The sequence below is a fragment of the Cottoperca gobio genome, chromosome 13 (genome assembly GCF_900634415.1).
Source record: "Cottoperca gobio chromosome 13, fCotGob3.1, whole genome shotgun sequence".
Lineage (NCBI taxonomy): Eukaryota > Metazoa > Chordata > Actinopteri > Perciformes > Bovichtidae > Cottoperca > Cottoperca gobio.
Window position 1 is genome coordinate 19514973 of NC_041367.1, and position 19942 is coordinate 19534914.

The window sequence follows — 19942 nt, forward strand, 5'->3', positions numbered from 1 at the left end:
ATACAATATTCAGGATAATATCTATATCATTGTATGTGGAGCTCTTTCACGAGGGGTACAACAGAGGGAGGTGCTTTAAAAGTCACTGAAACATTCAAAACTGGGATTTCATTTGCTTTCAGATGAAGTGAATACAAAAGGAAGCGCCATGTGTACACACAAAAAAAGAAAAATATTTTTTTTAAATATTTATTTGCTACAGAGAAAGCTCATTCATTATGACAAAATATAAGTTTTTGGATTAAAGTAATTATATTACGGGATATTGAGCACGACTATATGGCACAGTCTGATAGAAGGCAGCTCTGTTAATGGTACTGAGGTACGGAAATACAAAGCTGAATCTATACGTGAAAGCAGGCCAGAACTTTCTATTGACCTGCAGGTTTAGGGATAAATGCTTAAATTAATTTTCAAAATACATTCCACCCAGCATGCAAATCTGGCAAAACGTTCCTTTCAGTTGAAGAAATCCCTTTTAAAAACGTAGAGAGACTCAGAAACAGGATTAGCTGAAATCAGCATGAATCACATCAAACATATATTCTCTTAGAGAGTTTGCAGTTTGAGTGCCGTAGTGAAGCGCGTTAGTGTGGAGAAGGTGCTGAGTCAGACTGGTTGGGTTACTAGAACTTCTCGTCACCCTCCTCCACATCCTTCAGACTGAGAACCTCCAGAGATCCTCGGCCTCTAGTCTCACAGCGGATCAGCTCATCGATCTCCCTGAAGCAGCCGGGATCCACCAGACACACCTGAGGATGACGAGATGGAAGGAGGCACAGGCAGCGATTAAAACAGAGAGAACAGACTTTTTACAGAACAGAAGGCAGCGAAAGTAAAAATGTGCACCAGCCAAACTGGAGCTCTCACCATTTCCAGCTGCTCATCAAAGTCTTCACTCTCCACAACCTGCAGGAGCGGTTTCAGCTTCTCCTTCAGCCTCTTGGCCTCCTTGGTTGGCAGCATCAATCGCAGCCTCATGTGGGCTCTCTGGATCTCCATGGACTCCTTCAGCTGCCGGATCACTTCCAGAGCCTGGGAACAACAGGCTGAGTTAGTCAAAGGTCGTACCGAAGGGTCATCATTCCAGAAAAAAAAAAGTGAAAAGGAAAAGCATCGAAGATACAAACAACAAACAAGATAACATTTAGCGGTCTTCATGAATGCCTCATTGTTCACTTAATGCTAAAACGATAGCATCAGATTAGTTTCAGTTTGAAACACCAAGAAGTATTCTGTCCCATTTAATCACTTGTAATTAAAATAGTCATTATATTAGTGAAGAGTTTTGCCAGTGTGATCCAGTCGGGCTACAGCCAACATCTCCGAAGCTGCCTGGATAGAAACATCTCTGTCCAGGTGAGACCAAAGATACATTTTATTGTATTTGTGCATTTATAGACAGTGAGACCAGGGAATAGCCACCAGTGTGGATTCATTATTTGCAGTGTCTCTTACAGACTGGAAATGTACCTTTGATGGTAAAAGCAGTGACAAGCCAACTTCCCGATTAGGAAATCATCATTCCAGTCTACAACATTACACATAAATGACCCATTTCAGGAGTTGGAAAGGACGACACATTAAGTCCTTGTGCAGCTCAAATACATTCTACATGTGGGAAGCTTTGTGTGATCTATAATTACGAGAAAGCAAACAAAGCAATATGCGTCTCCTCACCTGCTGTTTAGTGCTCTTGTTGGCCTTAACGGAGTAGTGGATGTCCTTCATCGCCCGCTCAATGAGACTGACTGTATACGGCCTCTTTGTCTCAGGGTTGACGCACTTCTCTGCCACAATAGTTGCAATGTCCCTGTACATCGTCTCAAGCTGAGACTGCCTTTCCTTGTCAGACACTTGGAGCTCTCCTTTGGTCAGGATCTGTCCGAGAGGAAAAGAAAATGAAAGACGGGAAAAAGCAGATGAGGCCAGGAAGTGAAGGTGATTCTTGCACAAGCCTTTAATGACAATACAGTGTGAGGTGTGCAGGAACATACAGGTCTGTCTCAGAAAATTAGAATATTGTGATAAAGTTCTTTATTTTCTGTAATGCAATTAAAAAAACAAAAAGGTCATACATTCTGGATTCATAACAAATCAACTGAAATATTGCAAGCCTTTTATTATTTTAATATTGCTGATTATGGCTTACAGCTTAAGAAAACTCAAATATCCTATCTCTAAATATTAGAATATCATGAAAAAGTATACTGGTGTTCAACGAATCACTTGAATCGTCTAATTAACTCGAAACACCTGCAAGGGTTTCCTGAGCCTTGAAAAACACTCAGCTTGGTTCAGTAAACTAAATCACAAGTATGGGGAAGACTGCTGATCTGACTGCTGTCCAGAGGACCATCATTGACACCCTCCATCAGGAGGGTAAGACACAAAAAGAAATGTCTCAAAGAGCAAGCTGTTCACAGAGTGCAGTTTCAAAGCACATCCACAAAAAGTCTGTTGGAAGGGGGAAATGTGGCAGGAAACGCTGCACAACCAAGAGAGATGACCGCAGCCTTAACAGCATTGTGAAGAAGAGTCGCTTCCAGAATTTGGGGGAGCTTCAAAGACAGTGGACTGAAGCTGGAGTCCAGGTATCAAAAGCCACTGTTCACAGACGTGTCTGGGAAATGGGCTACAATAGCCGTATTCCCACGGTCAAGCCACTTCTGAACTCAAGACAACGGAAGAAGCGTCTGATTTGGGCTATGGAAAAGAAGCACTGGACAGTTGCAGAGTGGTCCAAAGTCCTCTTTTCAGACGAAAGCAAGTTTTGTATTTCATTTGGAAGTCAAGGCGCCAGAGTCTGGAGAAAGGCTGGAGAGGAGCAAAATCCAAGTTGCTTGAAATCCAGTGTGAAGTTCCCACAGTCAGCGATGGTTTGGGGAGCCATGTCAGCTGCTGGTGTTGGTCCACTGTGTTTCATCAAGCCCAGAGTAAATGCAGCTGTGTACCAAGAGATTTTAGAGCACTACATGCTTCCGTCTGCTGAAAAGCTCTATGGAGATGAGGAATTCATTTTCCAGCATGATCTGGCACCTGCCCACAGTGCCAAAACCACCAGTAACTGGTGTACTGACCATGGCATTACTGTCCTCGATTGGCCTGCCAATTCCCCTGACCTGAACCCCATAGAGAATATGTGGGGTATTGTGAAGAAGAAGCTGAAAGACACCAGACCCAACAATGCTAATGAGCTAAAGGCCGCTATTGAAGCATCCTGGGCATCCATAACACCTCAGCAATGCCACAGGCTGATTGCCTCCATGCCACGCCGCATTGATGCAGTAATCCGTGCAAAAGGATTCCCAACCAAGTACTGAGTGCATTAATGGACATTTTCAAATGTTTGATTTTGTTTTGCTGTTATAAATCTTTTTTTTTACTTGGTCTGAGGAACTAATTTTTTGAGATAGGATTTTTGGGTTTTCTTAAGCTGTAAGCCATAATCAGCAATATTAAAATAATAAAAGGCTTGCAATATTTCAGTTGATTTGTAATGAATCCAGAATGCATGACATTTTTGTTTTTTTAAATTGCATTACAGAAAATAAAGAACTTTATCACAATATTCTAATTTTCTGAGACAGTCCTGTATGTCTAACCTGTTTGCAGATTTCTGTCAGATCATCTGTCCCAAAACAGCTGGTCAAGTCATCCTTCTTGGCCACCTGCCCTTTGGACACATTAACGAAGACTGAGTGGGTCTGCAAAACCTCATCCAGGTCTTTCGCTCTGGAAGAAAACACAAGGTTTAATAGACATTCAGAGTTGGATAACAGGCATTAACCGCACATTTATAAAGAAAAATAGTAAATGTCCGTTGACTTTATGCGATAATAAACTAGATATTCTGGTAACTATTCAGTCAAATCATTTCAACATTGTGCGTGTTGACAGTTAACGTTACTCACGCTCCTGTTCTCCAGCTCACAACTGTATTCTTGTAGCAGGCGATTTCAAAGCGCTTCCCTCCTTTCTTCATCCTCACCACCGCCACATTTGTCAGCCGTATTTGATTTGTTGGCGTAAAAATAGACATATTTAAAATTTAATAAGACAGACTGCTCTGTCCGAAGCTGCTGTCGACAAAAACAAATACTAGTCAGATAACTGCGTCGTCAATGCGCTCCAAATGTGCGTTTCCAATGAGTGTCCGCTGTGAAACATCGACGACAAACAACAGTTCCGTTTTGTTTCTTCAGTCGATTTAAATAATTTAGTGAATAATAATAATAATAATAATAATAAATAAAAACTAAATTGAAGTAATTCATTAAACAAAATACTGATTAGATAATATAAAGAAATATAAAGGTTTCAGAAACAATCATATGTGCACTTTATAGACACATTGCGTAACTTTTGAAATTGAATTTTTTTTTAAAAACCACAAGATTTAGTACAATATTGTTTCTGCTTGGTAGAGCTTATGGTTGAGACGAGATAATGTATAATCATAACTTCGCACGTCTGTCTAGTTAAAATGTTTTATTTTGTAATGTCTTAACCGGAAGTGTTACAATCAACGTGTACATTATTAAATAGTAATACAAGAGTACTTACGTAACAATATTAACATTTCTGTATTAATAGATGTATTATCCCCACTGATGAATGTTGTACTCTATACCTGTCCCTAACTTTTAAAAATGTATTTAGAAGTATTCCCCTATTGTCTTGCCTTTACGTCTACGTGTCTATTTAGAATATTTTTATTTTGAAAGTGTTCACCGGAATATTTATTGTGATGTTTCAACTTTAATAAAGGCTGACATCTCTATTAAAGTTGAAGCCAGGTGGTGATGTTGAATTATGAGTGTTTCCTGCCCTCACGTGGCCACAGAGAGAAATTGCAGCATTAAATTAGTCAAGTTACGTTACTGTAGACGTTAAAGCATTGGATCACTTCCGGTGAATATTTTAAAATACAGTGACCAAACTGAAGCGATAAGCGTCATCAATACAAATAACTACACTTCCCAGCATTCTCATCGGCCGTACAATATGGTTGCACATAACATCAGCTGCACAGGACTTTGTATTTTATTACCCCACTTGCAACGATGCTGAGTTTCTTTGTGATTATTATGCTTTGTATAAGTGGTGTCTCTACCTCGGATGCTAAAGGTGAGCTTATTTAAAATGTAAACGGAACAGGTACCGCATTTAGCGTGATGTCTCAACTTAAGTTATTAACATTGTAAACTAGCATGTATTGCTAGCCACCCGCCTTTTATTTGCTGCAGGTGTTCTGAGGTCGGGGTTGTCTTGTTGCCGCTGCTTTGGGATTAGCCCCTTTGACTGCGTTGAATTTGGGCACGTAGTGAAGTTAGCTAACCTTTATTATTCATATGACTTCATATGACTTCATATGGAAACAGAGGACTCAATTTAATGTATTTTCTCCACCCAGGCTCACAGGATGCCCACAGTCCCAGTGAGAGCTATCTCATGTCGATATGGCACAACAGGTTGTACTTGTATTCAGCTGCTGCTCTCGTCTTTGGGATCTGGTTCTCCCTGAAGGTGGCACTGAAGAAGGTGAGTTGTTACTCTCGGATATCTCACTCTAACCTATGTGTGGACCTGTTTGTTGTTTAAAGCAGTTAAGTCAGCGGCTCTCAGTTCAAGTGTTTAGGCACTGCTCCTGTTTCCACACATTTAGGATCTTTGTCTTCGCATAAACATGAAGCTCCACGTGCAACACATGTATTTGTCTTTGCATTAATCTGTCTCTGTCTGTTTGCTTTTTAGAAAAGCTTCTCCAAGGAAATCGGCCCCTGGGTTTACAAAGCAGTGAAGAGCAATGACAGCTCTGATGGAGACACTGTGGTTCACGTGTCAGGAGTTAAAATCTTCTACGGCTCACAAACTGGAACAGCAAAGGTACAGATGCTGTTAGTTCTGAAAATAGGGCTGGCCGATATGGCCAAAATCTTCTCCCCTGATATGAGTCATTTCATATCTCTATAATGATATAGCATGTTTTCTGGTCATTTAATCAAATCTTTATGAAATAAGCACACGGTAAAGTTGCTGTTGTATTCTCCTGTGTGAATTAAATACCTGACAAAGGAAAAGCATTTCCTCATTTAATTTAGAACTTCAGTGAAATATTAACAGTTTCAAGTGAAGTTCCAGAGAAAAAATCAAATGTCCAGCTTTACACCGACTATGTAATGCATGCACACAAATTCAGAGTAATAAGATTAAGACAATCGTTGGATTTAAGTACACTGGGGTATTCCTTTAAGCAGAGGTCTTGGGTGCAGGTACACAGGAGTTGAACAACACAGCTGAATGAAGAAAATCTTGCAGAATGCTGTCGGAAAACGTTACTCACAATTTATTTGAACTAACATTTGGGTTCCAAGTGAACCTTTACACATCTGTCTTGAGCTATATGCACTAAATATCATTTCATCATTGACATTGCATTGTGCGTATGTGCATCAGTCACATCGCAGGACGTGTCATTTCAAGTGAAGCAAATTAACATGTTTTTGCTGCTTGATACAAAAAGAAAATATTTCCCATGACTAATCTCAAGAGAAGTCTGTCTGATAGAATATAGTTTACGGCTTTAAGGCTTCTTAGATAAACAGAGTCAGAGTCATTCTTGATCAATTCATCAAACGGCCAAAGCAGGCCCTGCTAGTCGTCCACAACCTGAAAATGAGCGAAGAACAGGAGAAAAAAGACCCAAAAGAAAAAAACACAACGTTAGTTCTATGGAAATATTTCAGCTACAGAAACGAGGATTTTGACCTGAAACTGGTACATTATCATCGTCTGGGGAAAATCACTGTATTCTTTTCGTATTGCAATATTACAGAACAAATATGTATCTCAATATCAGATTCATCCATCACGTGCATCCTAGTCTGCGCTATTGTACTCTGACATGATGAAGCCTAAAGTCTGCAGAAGCTTGTGACTGGAAGGTTGCCAGTTGGAGTCTAGTTTGTCAAAGGCATTGAACTGCGTGATCAAGTGTGAGCAAAACAGTTGAGTTAGTTTGTTTCTTTTTATTATCAATTTAGACAACGTAATTGTAAATCACGATAACTTAATATGTTTCCTTTGAAAGAGGATAAATGATCATGTTGAATTCTCGCCGCTGATGTTAACCTGTAGACAAGATGTTGCTATAATGTGATGACACAGACCACCAGTGTTGAGGATATTCTCCCCCTCTGCTTTTTATAAACAGTCGTAGACAAAATATAAGAAACGACAAAACATTGTAATATAATCGAGTGCAAAACACCACGAAATGTCTCCTCCAATGCTTCAATCAATCGTTGATACAATGACAACAAAGTGTCACAAACCTATGATTTAATTCATGGCTAATGCAGGGGGGCGGAGTAAAGCATGTGCAAACCTGAGTACACCAACGCTTGATCAAAAGGGACATTCCACTCATGATTAGTGTTTATACGATGTAGTGTAAGGGCAGACTGGCAGCACGCATACTAAAAGTATCATTCTGAGATGACTGATGAGACTCTTCATGTGTTTTAGGGTTTTGCAAAAGAGCTGTCGGAGGAGGTGAAGACTTTGGGTATACCAGCAGAGGTGATCGACTTCAAAGACTACGATGCAGACGATCAACTCGCTGATGAGGTAAGCCCGCTCAGAAAAGAAGATGCATCTTCCTCGTCCAGTGGAGGACCGTGAGACAGCCGTGTGCAGAGACGTGTAGAGACGTGTAGACCCTTAACGTCAGGATGTCAGTCTAAGAGATCGTGTCCTTGAACAGGAACCTAAGCAGCTGCCAGTTTCAGAGCGGCTGCTCCAAACGTTTCCCTTAATTTCGACCTTGTATAATTTAAGTGAGTAATTAATGCCTCTATTAATTATTGCAGTATGCTGTATGTACTGAGACGTTGCTCCCGGGTGGTAATTAAATCTGTAAAATGTAAGACTCAGCAATGGTTACTTACAGGAAAGGCTTAATTAGACTACAATGAATCAAAGTAAAATAAATCACAACTGGGTTTTTTTAATTTAAGCTTGACAACAAACCGTTCTGTCACCTTCCTGCGCAGACTTTCCTTCACTTTCTTGTACTGATTCGAAGACAAATGTGTTGCACAAACCCTGCTCAGCTGACGAGGAGTCAACAGTGTAATCTTTTATCACATATCTTCCAAAAGTATAGTTGCAGAAAAAGTGCATATTGGATAATCGTCTTTCCTGGAGCAGCTTGTTCATATTGTTCGAGGGCTTTGGAAGATGTGTCTTTGTTTGGATATGACTCACAGCAGCTGTAGGTTTATCTGGTGTCTCCGTGTTGCTCCATCGTGGTCACTTGTTCCTCAGGTCCACATGAACAAAGGTGTTTAATGTCGTTGCAAGTATCCAAGAGAATGTCTTGATGTCATGATCTTCATTGTTTTACGTCCTCCGTGTGTCTGCGGTGTTTACCTCTCCATTCAGTGCACCAAGAAGTCCGTGTGCGTGTTTCTCGTGGCCACCTACACTGACGGGCAGCCCACAGAGAACGCCGAGTGGTTCTGCAAGTGGTTGGAGGAGGCGTCCACTGACTTCAGATACGGGAACACCTACCTCAAAGGCCTCAGATATGCAGTGTTTGGTCTGGGCGATTCTGTCTATGCTGGCCACTATAATACGGTAATATATTCTAATATATATATATATATATATATATCATATTAAGTATTATCAGCTATCATTCAAAGAATATCCAAAGCTATAAAGTTGACCGCTGTAGCTCAGTATATTATATTATATTATTATAATATTATATATATAGAAGTATATTCCAGGTCCAGTTTAACATGCAGCTTGGAAAACATTCAGTAACTTTTGCCAAAGCCAAGAACAGCCAGACTTTATTAGTTTAAACCATTTTAAACCCACTTGTTTCTTTTCTTCAACAGGTGGGTACAAACTTTGACAAGTGGCTTTGGATGCTGAGTGGCATGAGAATCATGACCAGGGGAGAGGGCGACTGTAACGTGGTGAAGAGCCGTAACGGCAGCATTCAGGCAGACTTCCTGGCCTGGAAGGTCAAGTTCCTGATCCGCCTGCAGGCCCTGGCCAAGGGCGACAAGAAGAGCTGCACTGGGAACTGTAAGACTGGAGGCTCCTGTAAGGACGAGAAGAAAGAGGAGGAGGACGAGGAGGAGGCGGAGGCAGCTCTGCAGAATAACAGCTCTGAGGTAATGGCAGAAAAGTTTTTAATGGCACCCTGTGAACTCTCTTACTCTTTAGGCAGTACAACAACGTCAAGGAAGACAGAAGGGTGACCCGAGACGCAGGCGTTTGTGTTTCGGTCGTGCTTTCAGAACCGTTAGCCACTATTGCTCTCACAGTTAGTTGTTTTCATGTAGTTTCCTCTCAGTCTCCTGTTTCTAAGCGTCAGGTGGAAGAAGACTTTGTAAAACTGAGGGCGTCAGTGAGTTTTCTGTCCGTGTTATCTTTGAATAAAGAACCTGAAATGCTCTCCTTTTAAATGCCTGAGAACATGCCTTGTGTTACCACAGAACAGGACGTGCACGTCGTGACTCTCTGAGTGGCTTCTCAGTAGCAATACAATACAAAACACCCAACAGACGGCTGCAACCTTCCTTCTTATTTTGCATAACACACGTAAGCAGGTGAAGACGAGCAAATGTATAAAAAGAAGAAAAGCTGAGACAGCGAGTAGCTGATGTCTCATGAGGAACATGTCCTCTGGCTTAAGATGAGGTCGTTTCAACATTTCAAGGCCCCTTTAGATATTATCACAGGAGACTGGAGAGGACCGGCTGAGCTAACGGCCTCATGTTGCACTTCAGTAATGTGGTTAAGATGTGAAGACAGGTGTTACTCTGTTTATCAGGTCCTCATTTAGCAGCACAGATGTTGTGAAATGTTAATGCTTTCCATCGTGTCAAAATATGAAAATAGCGTTTATCCTTTCCACCAATCACTGAATTAATGAGTTGTTAGAAGAATATTTACTTTTACTTATTATTTTATTTTTTATGCACTGGTATCAGACCGCTACGATGCGCAAGTTCAGGTATCGGGGAGGAAATAATCTGAACATCTGGAAATAACACATTTCACAAGGAGGCCAAGGAGAGCCGGTCAGCAAAGGCAACAACTGTGAAGTGATTTGGGATAAAAGCGCTATATAAATGCAGTCCTTTTATAAACACTGACAGAGGTGACATTCAACCGGAACCAAGAGTAGCTGAGAAGTGTGGCGAGGGGACCATCACAATGATTTATCTACCCTCTGTTCCGCTCATGCATTTCATCCACCGCACATGTGGGCAGAAGCTGCGACACCGGCCCCCACTGTGATAAATCCTGAAAATGTTTTTTATTTTATTTAATCAGGCGACCCAAGAGGAGATAATGATGTACAATGAATGTCATCCATGTGGGCTCCCTCGCTTACTCATGCACATGGTCTCATATAGTTATAGTTTTGACATATTGTGGGCTTTCTGATCTCTTCTCTTTTGCAGGAGGATCTGATGGAATCCAGCAGTGATGAGGAGTCTGGCCTGCAAGATGAGACACAGTCGGGTTCAGTGGTTGACATGGAGGATCTGGGCAACATCATGAACAGTGCCAAGAAAGCAAAGGTCAGACTGTCCTCCGACGCACTGACGCCACTTTTAGTAAACCCAGTAAACCCAGTAAACCCAGTAAACCCAGTAAACCCAGTAAACCCCTACCAGTCAGCCAACATTAAAGAATGAAACGAAATACAGAAAACATGTACTGTACTTTTACAGTTGCCTGCTTCATAATATAATAATTCTACAGTCAGGGTGTCGTTGAATCACAGGAAACTGGAGCTCATCATCCAGCAGGGTTATTTTAAGCGTTTCTGCGCTAAGGTCTGTGAGCGGGCGCCATCCTGGCATTAAGCTTCCACCACCTCAGTCCAATCTAAGGGTGTTGAGTAAGGAGACAAAGTGGTGCCACAGAAGAAGTGGCAGATGGTTTGATAGACACCAGACCCCGGCAGGCGAGAAGCGGAGGCTTGCGTAAGAGCGAGGACGCCCACCTTGCAGACTTGTGAGGAACGAGTGACTCAAGAAAAGCAGTAAAAGAAAAAAAAAGCGAAGGAAGAGGCATCATCAGTGTGCTCTGTGTGTAGCGTAAAGATGTGAGCTCTGAGAGTGAGGGGAGGAGGATGGGAAATAAATGAAGGTATTTAATGTGCCTGTGCTTTTAAATGGCAGATCAGTGTGGGGAAGTCTTCTTACTTTAAGTGGCAATAGACAAGATGTCTGCGTGAACTTGTCATTATGAAGTAAATATTCATTTTACAATGTAACGGCTGTAAAATAATGACTCCATCTGCGTTTAGATTGTTTCCCTATATGCCTCGCCGTCTTAATGCAATTCTGTCTGCAACCGGGTACGATCTCCCGGGTTGTCAACTCTTTTCCAATGAAGCACAACAGCTCAAAGGGTTGCTAACAGTGGGCAGATGATGTCATCACGCATTTGATTTGCACAAAGCTTAGTAGTCGTGTCTTTTGCAGTGAGAGGGAGAGACTGCCGAGAGGAGAGGGAAGACGGAAGGCATGTGTTCTTGTAGATGAATACATTTTAATTTCTGTACAACGTGTATGTATTATAGCAGTTGTAGCAAAAGCCCATCCACATCTGTGATGTTATGCATGTCCCATTACTTTAGACCACAGGCCATCTGCCTGCATTATGTCCAGCGACAAACTCCTGCCTCAACCAGAAATGCTGGTTGATGCTCACAAAATGATTTGTTGTTGTGGCAGAAAGTAAACTTGTCTTCTGTCCAAGCTTTTGTGAGCGTCCACGTCTCACACAGATGTGAAACATGACTTCAGCAGCAGGCTTGTCTCTTCTCGTGTGACATAAATATTACAGTATATTGTGTGTAAGCTCTGTGAGGGTTGGACAGGCCTCTGTAAGCCTTGCATGAATGTGTTTTACACATCACCTCTGGGAAAGTTGAAGAGACATCAGTTATATCTGCTGCAGCTGACGGAGCCGCACCGCTCTTTTTTTAAATCTTCATCTTTTCATTGAATGTTTTTGTATTTGTATGAAGAAGGCAAGTGTTCCTGCTAATATATTGTAACAGTATTTAGTCTAAGTTGTCTTGTAACATTTAGGTATAATAATTGTAATGATCTGCTGGGATGACTTGCATCATCACACTCTTCACTGTATTTGTGTCGTAACATTTGTTGTTTTTGCATCATTTGATCAGATAGAGCAGACAGTAAAGATGCAATTAGTTTGTAGATTAAACATTTGCTATTGTCAAGAGACGACTATTAAGTATTTAGCCAAGCTGCAAATTAAGTGTGAACAAGGAAGTTCCCCTGAGTGGAATGTTAGTTGGCTAATTTACTGCTGAGGTCCAGAAGTTAAGCATCTGTTTTGTGTGACTATTAATAGGCTGGATGTGTTGTAGGTTTTTTAGAACGTTATAGAGGGGTTATAAAGGCTGGAGTTAAGTACTGTTGGTGTTGCAGTATAATTAATCAATCAATCAAATTCCATTTATATATCCCAGAATCACAAACCCCTCAGGGGGCTTTACAGGCTGTACAGCATGCGGCAGCCTCTGTCCTCGGCCCCTTTACAGAATAAACAACACAATCAAATGACATCATATACATTCCACATGACAAAATAATAACGCATCATCAAGCAGGACCACGGCAACAGGCGCAGCCACGATTCATGATATAGGCGCAACCTGCAAGCTGAGAGACACAAAGACGTTGAGTGAAGCCGAGTTAGTGGCGACTAGTTCTTCACAAATAAATTCCTCAAATAACTATTGTTATGCAGAAAGTCCCACAGCTGTTTCGCGACTGCTTTCTCAAGGATCTTGGTGAGAGAGGGACGTTTAGATATGGTTCTATAGTTGACTAAAACCTGTTTTAAGACTGGACTGTTTAAGAAGAGGTTTTATTACAGATACTTTAAAGGACTGTGGTACATAGCCCGATAATAAAGACATATTTAATAAAGAAGTGTTGATTAAGGGTAATACTTCTTTAAGCAGCTTAGTTGGAATGGGATCTAAGACATGTGTTTATGGCTTAGAAGGAGAAATCGTTGACGTTAGTTGGTGAAGGTTGATGGGAGTAAAGCAGTCTAAAGGTACCGGTTGAAGGAGGTGATTAATTTGATCAGCTCATGAAGTGGAATAGAAGGCTCAGTAGAGCTGCGGCGCCCCGTCAGCCTCGCTGCAGCGCTGAAAATAAACCTGGGGTTCTTATTTTCTTCTATTTATGATGAGAAGTATGATGCTCTGGCATTATGGGGAGCCCTTCTATATGCTTTAAGATTATCTAGCCAGACTAATCGAGATTATTCTAGTTTGGTAGAACGCCGTTTCCTTTCAAGTTTTCTCAACGTTTGCTTTAGTTGAGGGTTTTGAGGGTTATACCATGGAGCTAGCCTTCTTTGTTTTATTTACTTCTGTTTTAGAGGAGTGACGGAGTTTAGTGTCTTTCGCAGTGAGCCTGCAGCACTATCAACAAGATGATCCATTTAGGGGGCGTAACGTTAGCATAGGAGTTATATTGAGATGTGGCGTTGAATTAAATGTTGATGTCATCACTTCCTTCAATTTAGATACAGCACTTTCAGATAGACATCTGGTGTAGGAATCTTTGCCTAATAGTTTGTCGTCCTGTAACAGGACTTCAAAAGTTATTAAATAATGGTCCAATAAAAGAGGATTATCTGGAGAAACCAATAAATGTTCAATTTCAATGCCACAAACCAGACGAACGTCCAGGGTGTGGACAAAACAGTGAGTGGGTTCATGCACATTCTGACTGTCTGTAATAATAATAATAATAATAATAATAATAATAATAATAATAATAATAATTGTTGTCTGTACAACAATTACTCCATAAAAACTCTGAGAATTCAAAGTCCAATTTAAGAAAACAGACTAGAAGAACGTAACACTTTAACAAACACAATTGGCTGTAGTGTTTTCCAGGCTGGGTGTGAAAGACTAAGAACAAGGCGTTCGAAAGATTTAAGATTTATGATTTGTTTTATGGTTGATTTGATAGGCTTCAGTCGAAGATGGCTGCAACTCCACCTCCTTGGTGGAGCAGAAAAGGAGCTGCAGAGCAACATGTTTAACTGCAGGTGGGAGCTCACTTTACCTGCGTTTGACCACTAGGTGATGGCAGAGACTCAGTTGCATGAAGCTCATACCTCTGAATGAACCACTTTAACGCCACACTGTTATTTCATTTCCAAAGATATTAGCATGAATTGTCTGGTTTATTACCTTCTTGGCCTTTCTTGTCACTGAAGCTAAACCTTATGGACGATCCGAGTCTGTACTCGAGTGCTTTGAGTCACGGTTGGTAAATGTTGGTAAAAATGAACCGTGGAGGATTATGTCCAGGTGGTTTACAAACAGTCAAACAAGTAATTATGTGTATGTCACTGGTATAGATTACTTTCGTGCACTGAAGGTTACTGAAAGTACTATGTGGCTGCTTTGAAGATATTTTGGTTTTGATAAAATGTTCATGGCAATGTTTGATCATATCTGTTTACTAATAATATGAGCTTGCATGCAGCCATCACATTTCCTTTCACTGGCACTAATGTGTATCATATCTTGAGGCTCTGTTCCTTTAGTACATTGTGCACTCTTGATCCTCTTTTTAAGTATCTCGACTGAACACATTGAACATATTCTCTTAAATGTCCATCCAAAAAGGGGTCCCAGGAAGCCTGTAGCATTAATTATGGAAATATCAGTAATCTAAAATAAATAAAGGAATGCTTTTTAAGGGTTTTATATCAAATGTCTTACACTTGACCAGCAGGTTTCATACACAGTATTGTTCAGTGTGTTTATGAACTGGGCCGTCCAGAGATATGGCCGTTTCCCTCACTAATGAGTTTCATTAGTTGTGGCATTTCATGCTTACAAAGCCATCACACTCCGATAATCATCCGTCTCTACTTGAGTCATAAATAAATAAACTGTCAGTAGCTGTGTACCTTTTTCACCAGTCATCTCTCACTTGGATAAGCTAACTTGGGGCCAGTCCATAATAAGCAGAAGGCTGTAGAACTAAATGTGTGACAGATGGATTTGTCTGTATTGATGTCAGCGGTGCTTTTAGCCAGGCAGGAATGAGGATGATTGGATCACTGCTAAACTTGTTGTTGATACCATTTTCCCACAACTGTTTTTCTTCAAGTGTACCCAATGACAGATCGCCAGGCACGCTGAGATTGGCTGCCAGAGTTACTCTTGCCCAACTTTAATCTATATCAGTCTTTGGCTGTAGTTCTACTTGTACTCTGCCAAGTGCCACTAAGCTTCATTTCCATTGTTTCTCTAATTGATTTTGCACAGATGTTCATTGAATTGGCGTATAAACTTTGTCCAAGGAGGGTTTTTGATTCTGACACAGAGTGGTCCCTTCATGCCGTGAGACAGTTGGCAGATAGGAGTTAGTGTGGAACGGATCATTAACCTGAGCGTCCTCACAGTTTTCCGGGCTGGTTTTGATGTTTTCAGCTCAGTGTCCTGAGGGAGAAAGCTTAGATGACGTGACTTAAAGGGCTGTTGTAGTACCTCAAACACAGGATTGACATAGTTTAAAATGATTGGAGTCTGTTGAAAACCTGATTGGCTTAGCCCATCTTTTCTTTGCCAATTATGTGTAAAGGAGTTATCAGTCAGGTTCCTTACTGATAACATATCATCTACATTATAAGGGGCCAGGTAAATAGATGATGTAACACCGACATTTCAGCAATTCTGCCCTCCAGACATGTTTTAAGAGACATGTAATCCATAAATAATGATTCTAGTCTTTGTGGTTTTCCACAAAACAAGTTTTATGATCTCACATAACTAATATGATAAATGTAATCATTACCTTAAGGCAGTACTGGTGCAAGGGTAATATTTAGATCTTGGTTTTTAAGGTTGTTTTTTACATTGTTTTTGTTCTTAATTCTTCTTTCTACCTGATCCCCCCCCCCCCCCCCCCTCTTTTATGCTCTCTCCAACATAAAGGTCTTTATTATTGTCCCGTGATCACCTGCTTGCTCTGTGTGTTATCGCTGCACTGTCTGTCTGCTTCAGCCCCATGTTGTGTCATGGCTCCAGAGCAGAACTCAGTGCTGTGAGGTGTCCCAGTTCTGCTGAACCAGACTGGATGTCTGTGAGCTCTCAAGCGAGGGTAAGGCCGAGCAGTGGGAACCAGAGACTGGGGCCAGATGAATTGCTCGGGCTGCTCGCAAACACCACAGGGACAGATTGTTGCACTGTTGGCTACATGCATTTGACGGATGCAGTAAGTGAAGCTGGGCGTTTGTGCTGGCCAAGAGGGATGAATTATATTTTGAAGTTTAAATTGAAGGCTACAGAATGTTCACCCCAGTTTATATTTCTGGCACATTTGAAGGTGCAGTCTGCGAAGCTTGAAGCTTTATTGGTGTTTTCAATTGACGCTTTGAACATCTGTCGTCATATTTTATGACGTCATCACCGATAAAAAATAATTTCAACGACAAAGTTATCAATGAACCTTCAAACCTTTTGGTACAGCCCTACGAGCCACACAACACTATTGTGTGACGGGGCGTGAGTGACGGTATATATCGCACATTGTAACGTTCTGAATCGCAAAGCCTCCTATTGCTGAATTGTTGACTGCACCTTTAAGACTCGTGGCACACGTCTATAGCCTTTAGAGCGCCCTGTGAACTAGGGTCAGGAAGCAGTGAACTGAAGTCTCACTTCTTCAGGAATACACACGTACGAACATTCGTCAACCTTTGCTGACAGAGTATCAGCCCCTTATGAGCATTGCTGTGCTGAGAAGGTGACAAATCAACCCTTATAGACAGTCCAAAGCAGTGGCAGCAGCACAGTAATTGGGTGGAGCTGTCACTTAACATTGGTAATCCCAAAGGCACCTCGTCCATCACGCCTTTCTGAAAAGTAATACCTGTTCCCATGGACCAGGCAACTTTTCTAGCAGGACTTAATCAATCTTCTTTTGTAAGTGTGGTCAATACACCTTTTAGAGCATCGACCATATTTGATCCTTTTTGTACCCAGATCTAGGAAAGAAAAAAGACTAAAATGACTATTTGTACTTTTTTGTTTGCAACCCACCGCCTCAAGCGTTCTTTGATTTAGACGCGTTATTGGCCCACTACCGCAGCAGCATTTACAACCCACACATTTTGTGGTGTGGTGAAGTTGAGCTTGGTCGCTGATGAGTATCAAATGAAGCAGAAGAAAGTAAGGTCTTAAATGTAGTACTCTATTAGTATCGGTATCACTTAAAGGTTCTCAATTTGAAATACAGAGCAAACAACTATTTGCTTTCTAAAGATACAGTGGAGTTATGTCTGCAGAGAAGGAAGTCAGGCTCCCTCTGTGTGTGTTGTAATCCAAGCTTCTCTGTACTTTCTTTACGTTGCAGCGCCGGCCCCATGTGCATATTGGTGCATGTGAGTTCTTGTTTGTGTGTCGTACTGGCTTACTAATGGCCGGTGCTCTGCACTGCGCTCATACAGCAATTACCGCTGATAACGGCGCCCTGACCCACAGCGTCGGTCCCCCCCAGGTTAACACTGTTAGCCCTGTTGTTGATGTTTCCACTGTTTTCGCTTTTAGCACCGTTCACTGCTATCTGTTGAGAGCTGTGTGGAGAAAATGCATATGGGAAATGATGTCTTTAGGGGGGGGGTCCCCAAGTGTCCTTGTGAAGCAAATGATTGATATCTGGTTGGTCTGACTTGACTTTGTTTTGTCCTCAACATAAAATGTACAACGTTATGGTCTATAACTTTATAGTTGTGACAGACGGCGGTTGCAACACAACAGAGCCTGATTTTTCATAGATGCCATCGTGGTCATAAACAATAAGTGACTCTGAGTTTTGTTTCTGCCACAGAGCAAACAGGAAGGTCGAGAAGGCGGCCTGTTGGTGAAGCCATCCAAGTTGAACGGAGTGAAGAAGATGGAAGATGAAGGGGAAAGAAGAGAGATGATCACCCCTGCTCTAAGAAAAGCACTGACAAAACAAGGTGAGGATAATGGGGATTTTGAGTAAAAGTCATAGATTAGAAAGTTAACAGGAGATGCAACAAATTAGAAACCAAAGTGGTCCAGAACTGGCGCTGCTTATGGTGATGGTTGACTTTTATGAAACTTTGACTCGTGTAAAATTGTCTCATTTCCACAAGAACATCTGCTGGTGTCACTTGTGACTGTGGATAATATATTCATATTATCTACCTGCACTGCTTTGCATCAAAAATAATCACATTACCAACCAGCTGCTTATCAGCATATGCTTAACCTTTCTCTTTCCGCAAGGGAAGCAAACTTGTAAGTCACTTTTAAACATGAATTATGAGCCATGCCATTTTTTGAATTTCAGCGATAATTCTAACAAACGTACACAAATTGCCAGCGAAGAAGTCAATTTAGATGTTTTGTGTAATTCATCAAGTATCCTTACTGGCCTCGAATGCTAATGACTTTGGCATACCGCACAGAAAGCAGTAACACATTGAAACCGCTGGTTGAATTATGTTACTGTTAGTCAGCTGCTGAAAACCCAATTAAACACTCATTTTGGCACCGACCAAAAAGGTTTCTTTATATATTTGTCAGTTACTTTTCCAAATATTTATCAGTTACTTTTTTTAAATCCACAAGATTCACTCTTAAATTACTGCACTTAAAGAAAAGAAGATACCTCCGTTATTTTCTTTCCAGCATCACTGATCTGTTTTAACCCATTTATTCTCAGCTAAAACACAAAACAAGTCCATCAGCACGTTCCGCATGTCGTCAATGGGCGAGCCTGTTTGTTACCAGTACCGACAACATTATCTTCACTTCACTGGTCTCTCCTTAGCTCTGCTGTGCGTGCGTCCCTATGTGCATGCGTGTGTGGGGGTGAAGCCCTGTACGCGGTGAAACACGACAGCAGACGATATAAATGATTGTGTATAATTTTTGCAGCGCCACTAATGATTCCCAAGAATGAATATAGGGGGAGAATGAACTCACCAACGGAGAATTTGGTAAATCAAAGCTGGTGCTACTTGAGGAGAAGTGTAGAGCTGTGGAATGTGTGTTGTCTAATGGCACTTAATGATGCATTGCAGTCCAATTACCATCTCTACCTCCTACTGTCCTCAGGGTGCAGTCCCAAGAGTACCACTTCTCTCTCCTCCCACACTAAAACTGCTCCTAGCTGTTACACATGTTAGTGCTCATAAATATCCTACTTCAACGTCCAGACTTACCTACTGCAGTCAGCCTAAGAAAGTCTTATTGTGTAAATGGTTGTCGCCATTATGAGGACTTCAACTCACTGAAGTATCTCTGATTAAACATGTACACATGATACCCAGTGTACAGACCATCACTTTTCACCCAGTAAAACACATTGGATGAAGAACATAGGATGTATATCTGGTGGAAATATAAGAATAGTGCTGCCTGTGTGAAAGGTTTGGATTTATTGAAATTAAATCTGAGAGGGGCTCTGTCTGAATGCTTTACATTGAGTATGGCTCAATATTTATAATATTGTGTTTTGGTAAAATAAGCTACATGTAGTGTAACCATATGGTCTCTGTGTAGATGTTTGCCTATGATAAAGCCTCAGAGTCTGGGTTATTGTGACTCATTAGTTCTGTTTGAAACCTTTTACTATCTCTTCTCTATTTTGTCCATTCACTAATATAACATTTTCAGCCAGTAACCCCCCACCGTTGGCTTAAGCAACACTCTATAAATAGGACTCTGTGAGCAAGACTTCACTTTATTTGACCAAAGGTTGACCGGTTTCATGTTTATGTTGGCAACAGTCGGTCTCGGTAGGCAGTTTGTTTTATTTGCAATAAAAGGATGAAGGATGAAAGTTTTGGC

The 19942-nt window shown here is 41.2% G+C and overlaps 2 protein-coding genes across 2 annotated transcripts in view; one reads left to right on the forward strand and one right to left on the reverse strand.

The window, feature by feature from the left end:
• Positions 1–175: 175 nt before the first annotated feature.
• On the reverse strand, positions 176–4173 carry sbds (SBDS ribosome maturation factor). The gene is made up of 5 exons (XM_029447187.1): positions 3915–4173; positions 3606–3735; positions 1681–1881; positions 871–1035; positions 176–752 (listed from the first exon to the last, which is right to left on the reverse strand). The coding sequence occupies exons 1-5, from the start codon at positions 4040–4042 to the stop codon at positions 627–629; spliced, it is 750 nt and encodes a 249-aa protein (XP_029303047.1). The 5' UTR covers positions 4043–4173; the 3' UTR covers positions 176–626.
• An 800-nt stretch (positions 4174–4973) lies between these two features.
• tyw1 (tRNA-yW synthesizing protein 1 homolog (S. cerevisiae)) overlaps positions 4974–19942 on the forward strand; it is a 61244-nt gene continuing 46275 nt past the window's right edge. Inside the window, exons 1-8 of the mRNA XM_029446953.1 lie at positions 4974–5130; positions 5417–5544; positions 5758–5889; positions 7531–7632; positions 8449–8643; positions 8913–9194; positions 10494–10613; positions 17949–18081. Coding sequence (XP_029302813.1) covers positions 5067–5130; positions 5417–5544; positions 5758–5889; positions 7531–7632; positions 8449–8643; positions 8913–9194; positions 10494–10613; positions 17949–18081 — 1156 coding nt within the window. The 5' untranslated portion in view covers positions 4974–5066. The remainder of the gene's footprint in view (positions 5131–5416; positions 5545–5757; positions 5890–7530; positions 7633–8448; positions 8644–8912; positions 9195–10493; positions 10614–17948; positions 18082–19942) is intronic.

What these genes read in the sequence shown, in the direction of transcription:
- sbds (XM_029447187.1), bottom strand. Translation starts at nt 4,042, where the DNA reads ATGTCTATTTTTACGCCAACAAATCAAATACGGCTGACAAATGTGGCG. An exon ending in GTGAGCTGGAGAACAGGAGC is followed by an intron (nt 3,736 to 3,914) that starts GTGAGTAACGTT and finishes GTTTTCTTCCAG; the next exon opens with AGCGAAAGACCTGGATGAGG. An exon ending in TGACAGAAATCTGCAAACAG is followed by an intron (nt 1,882 to 3,605) that starts GTTAGACATACA and finishes CCTCTCGGACAG; the next exon opens with ATCCTGACCAAAGGAGAGCT.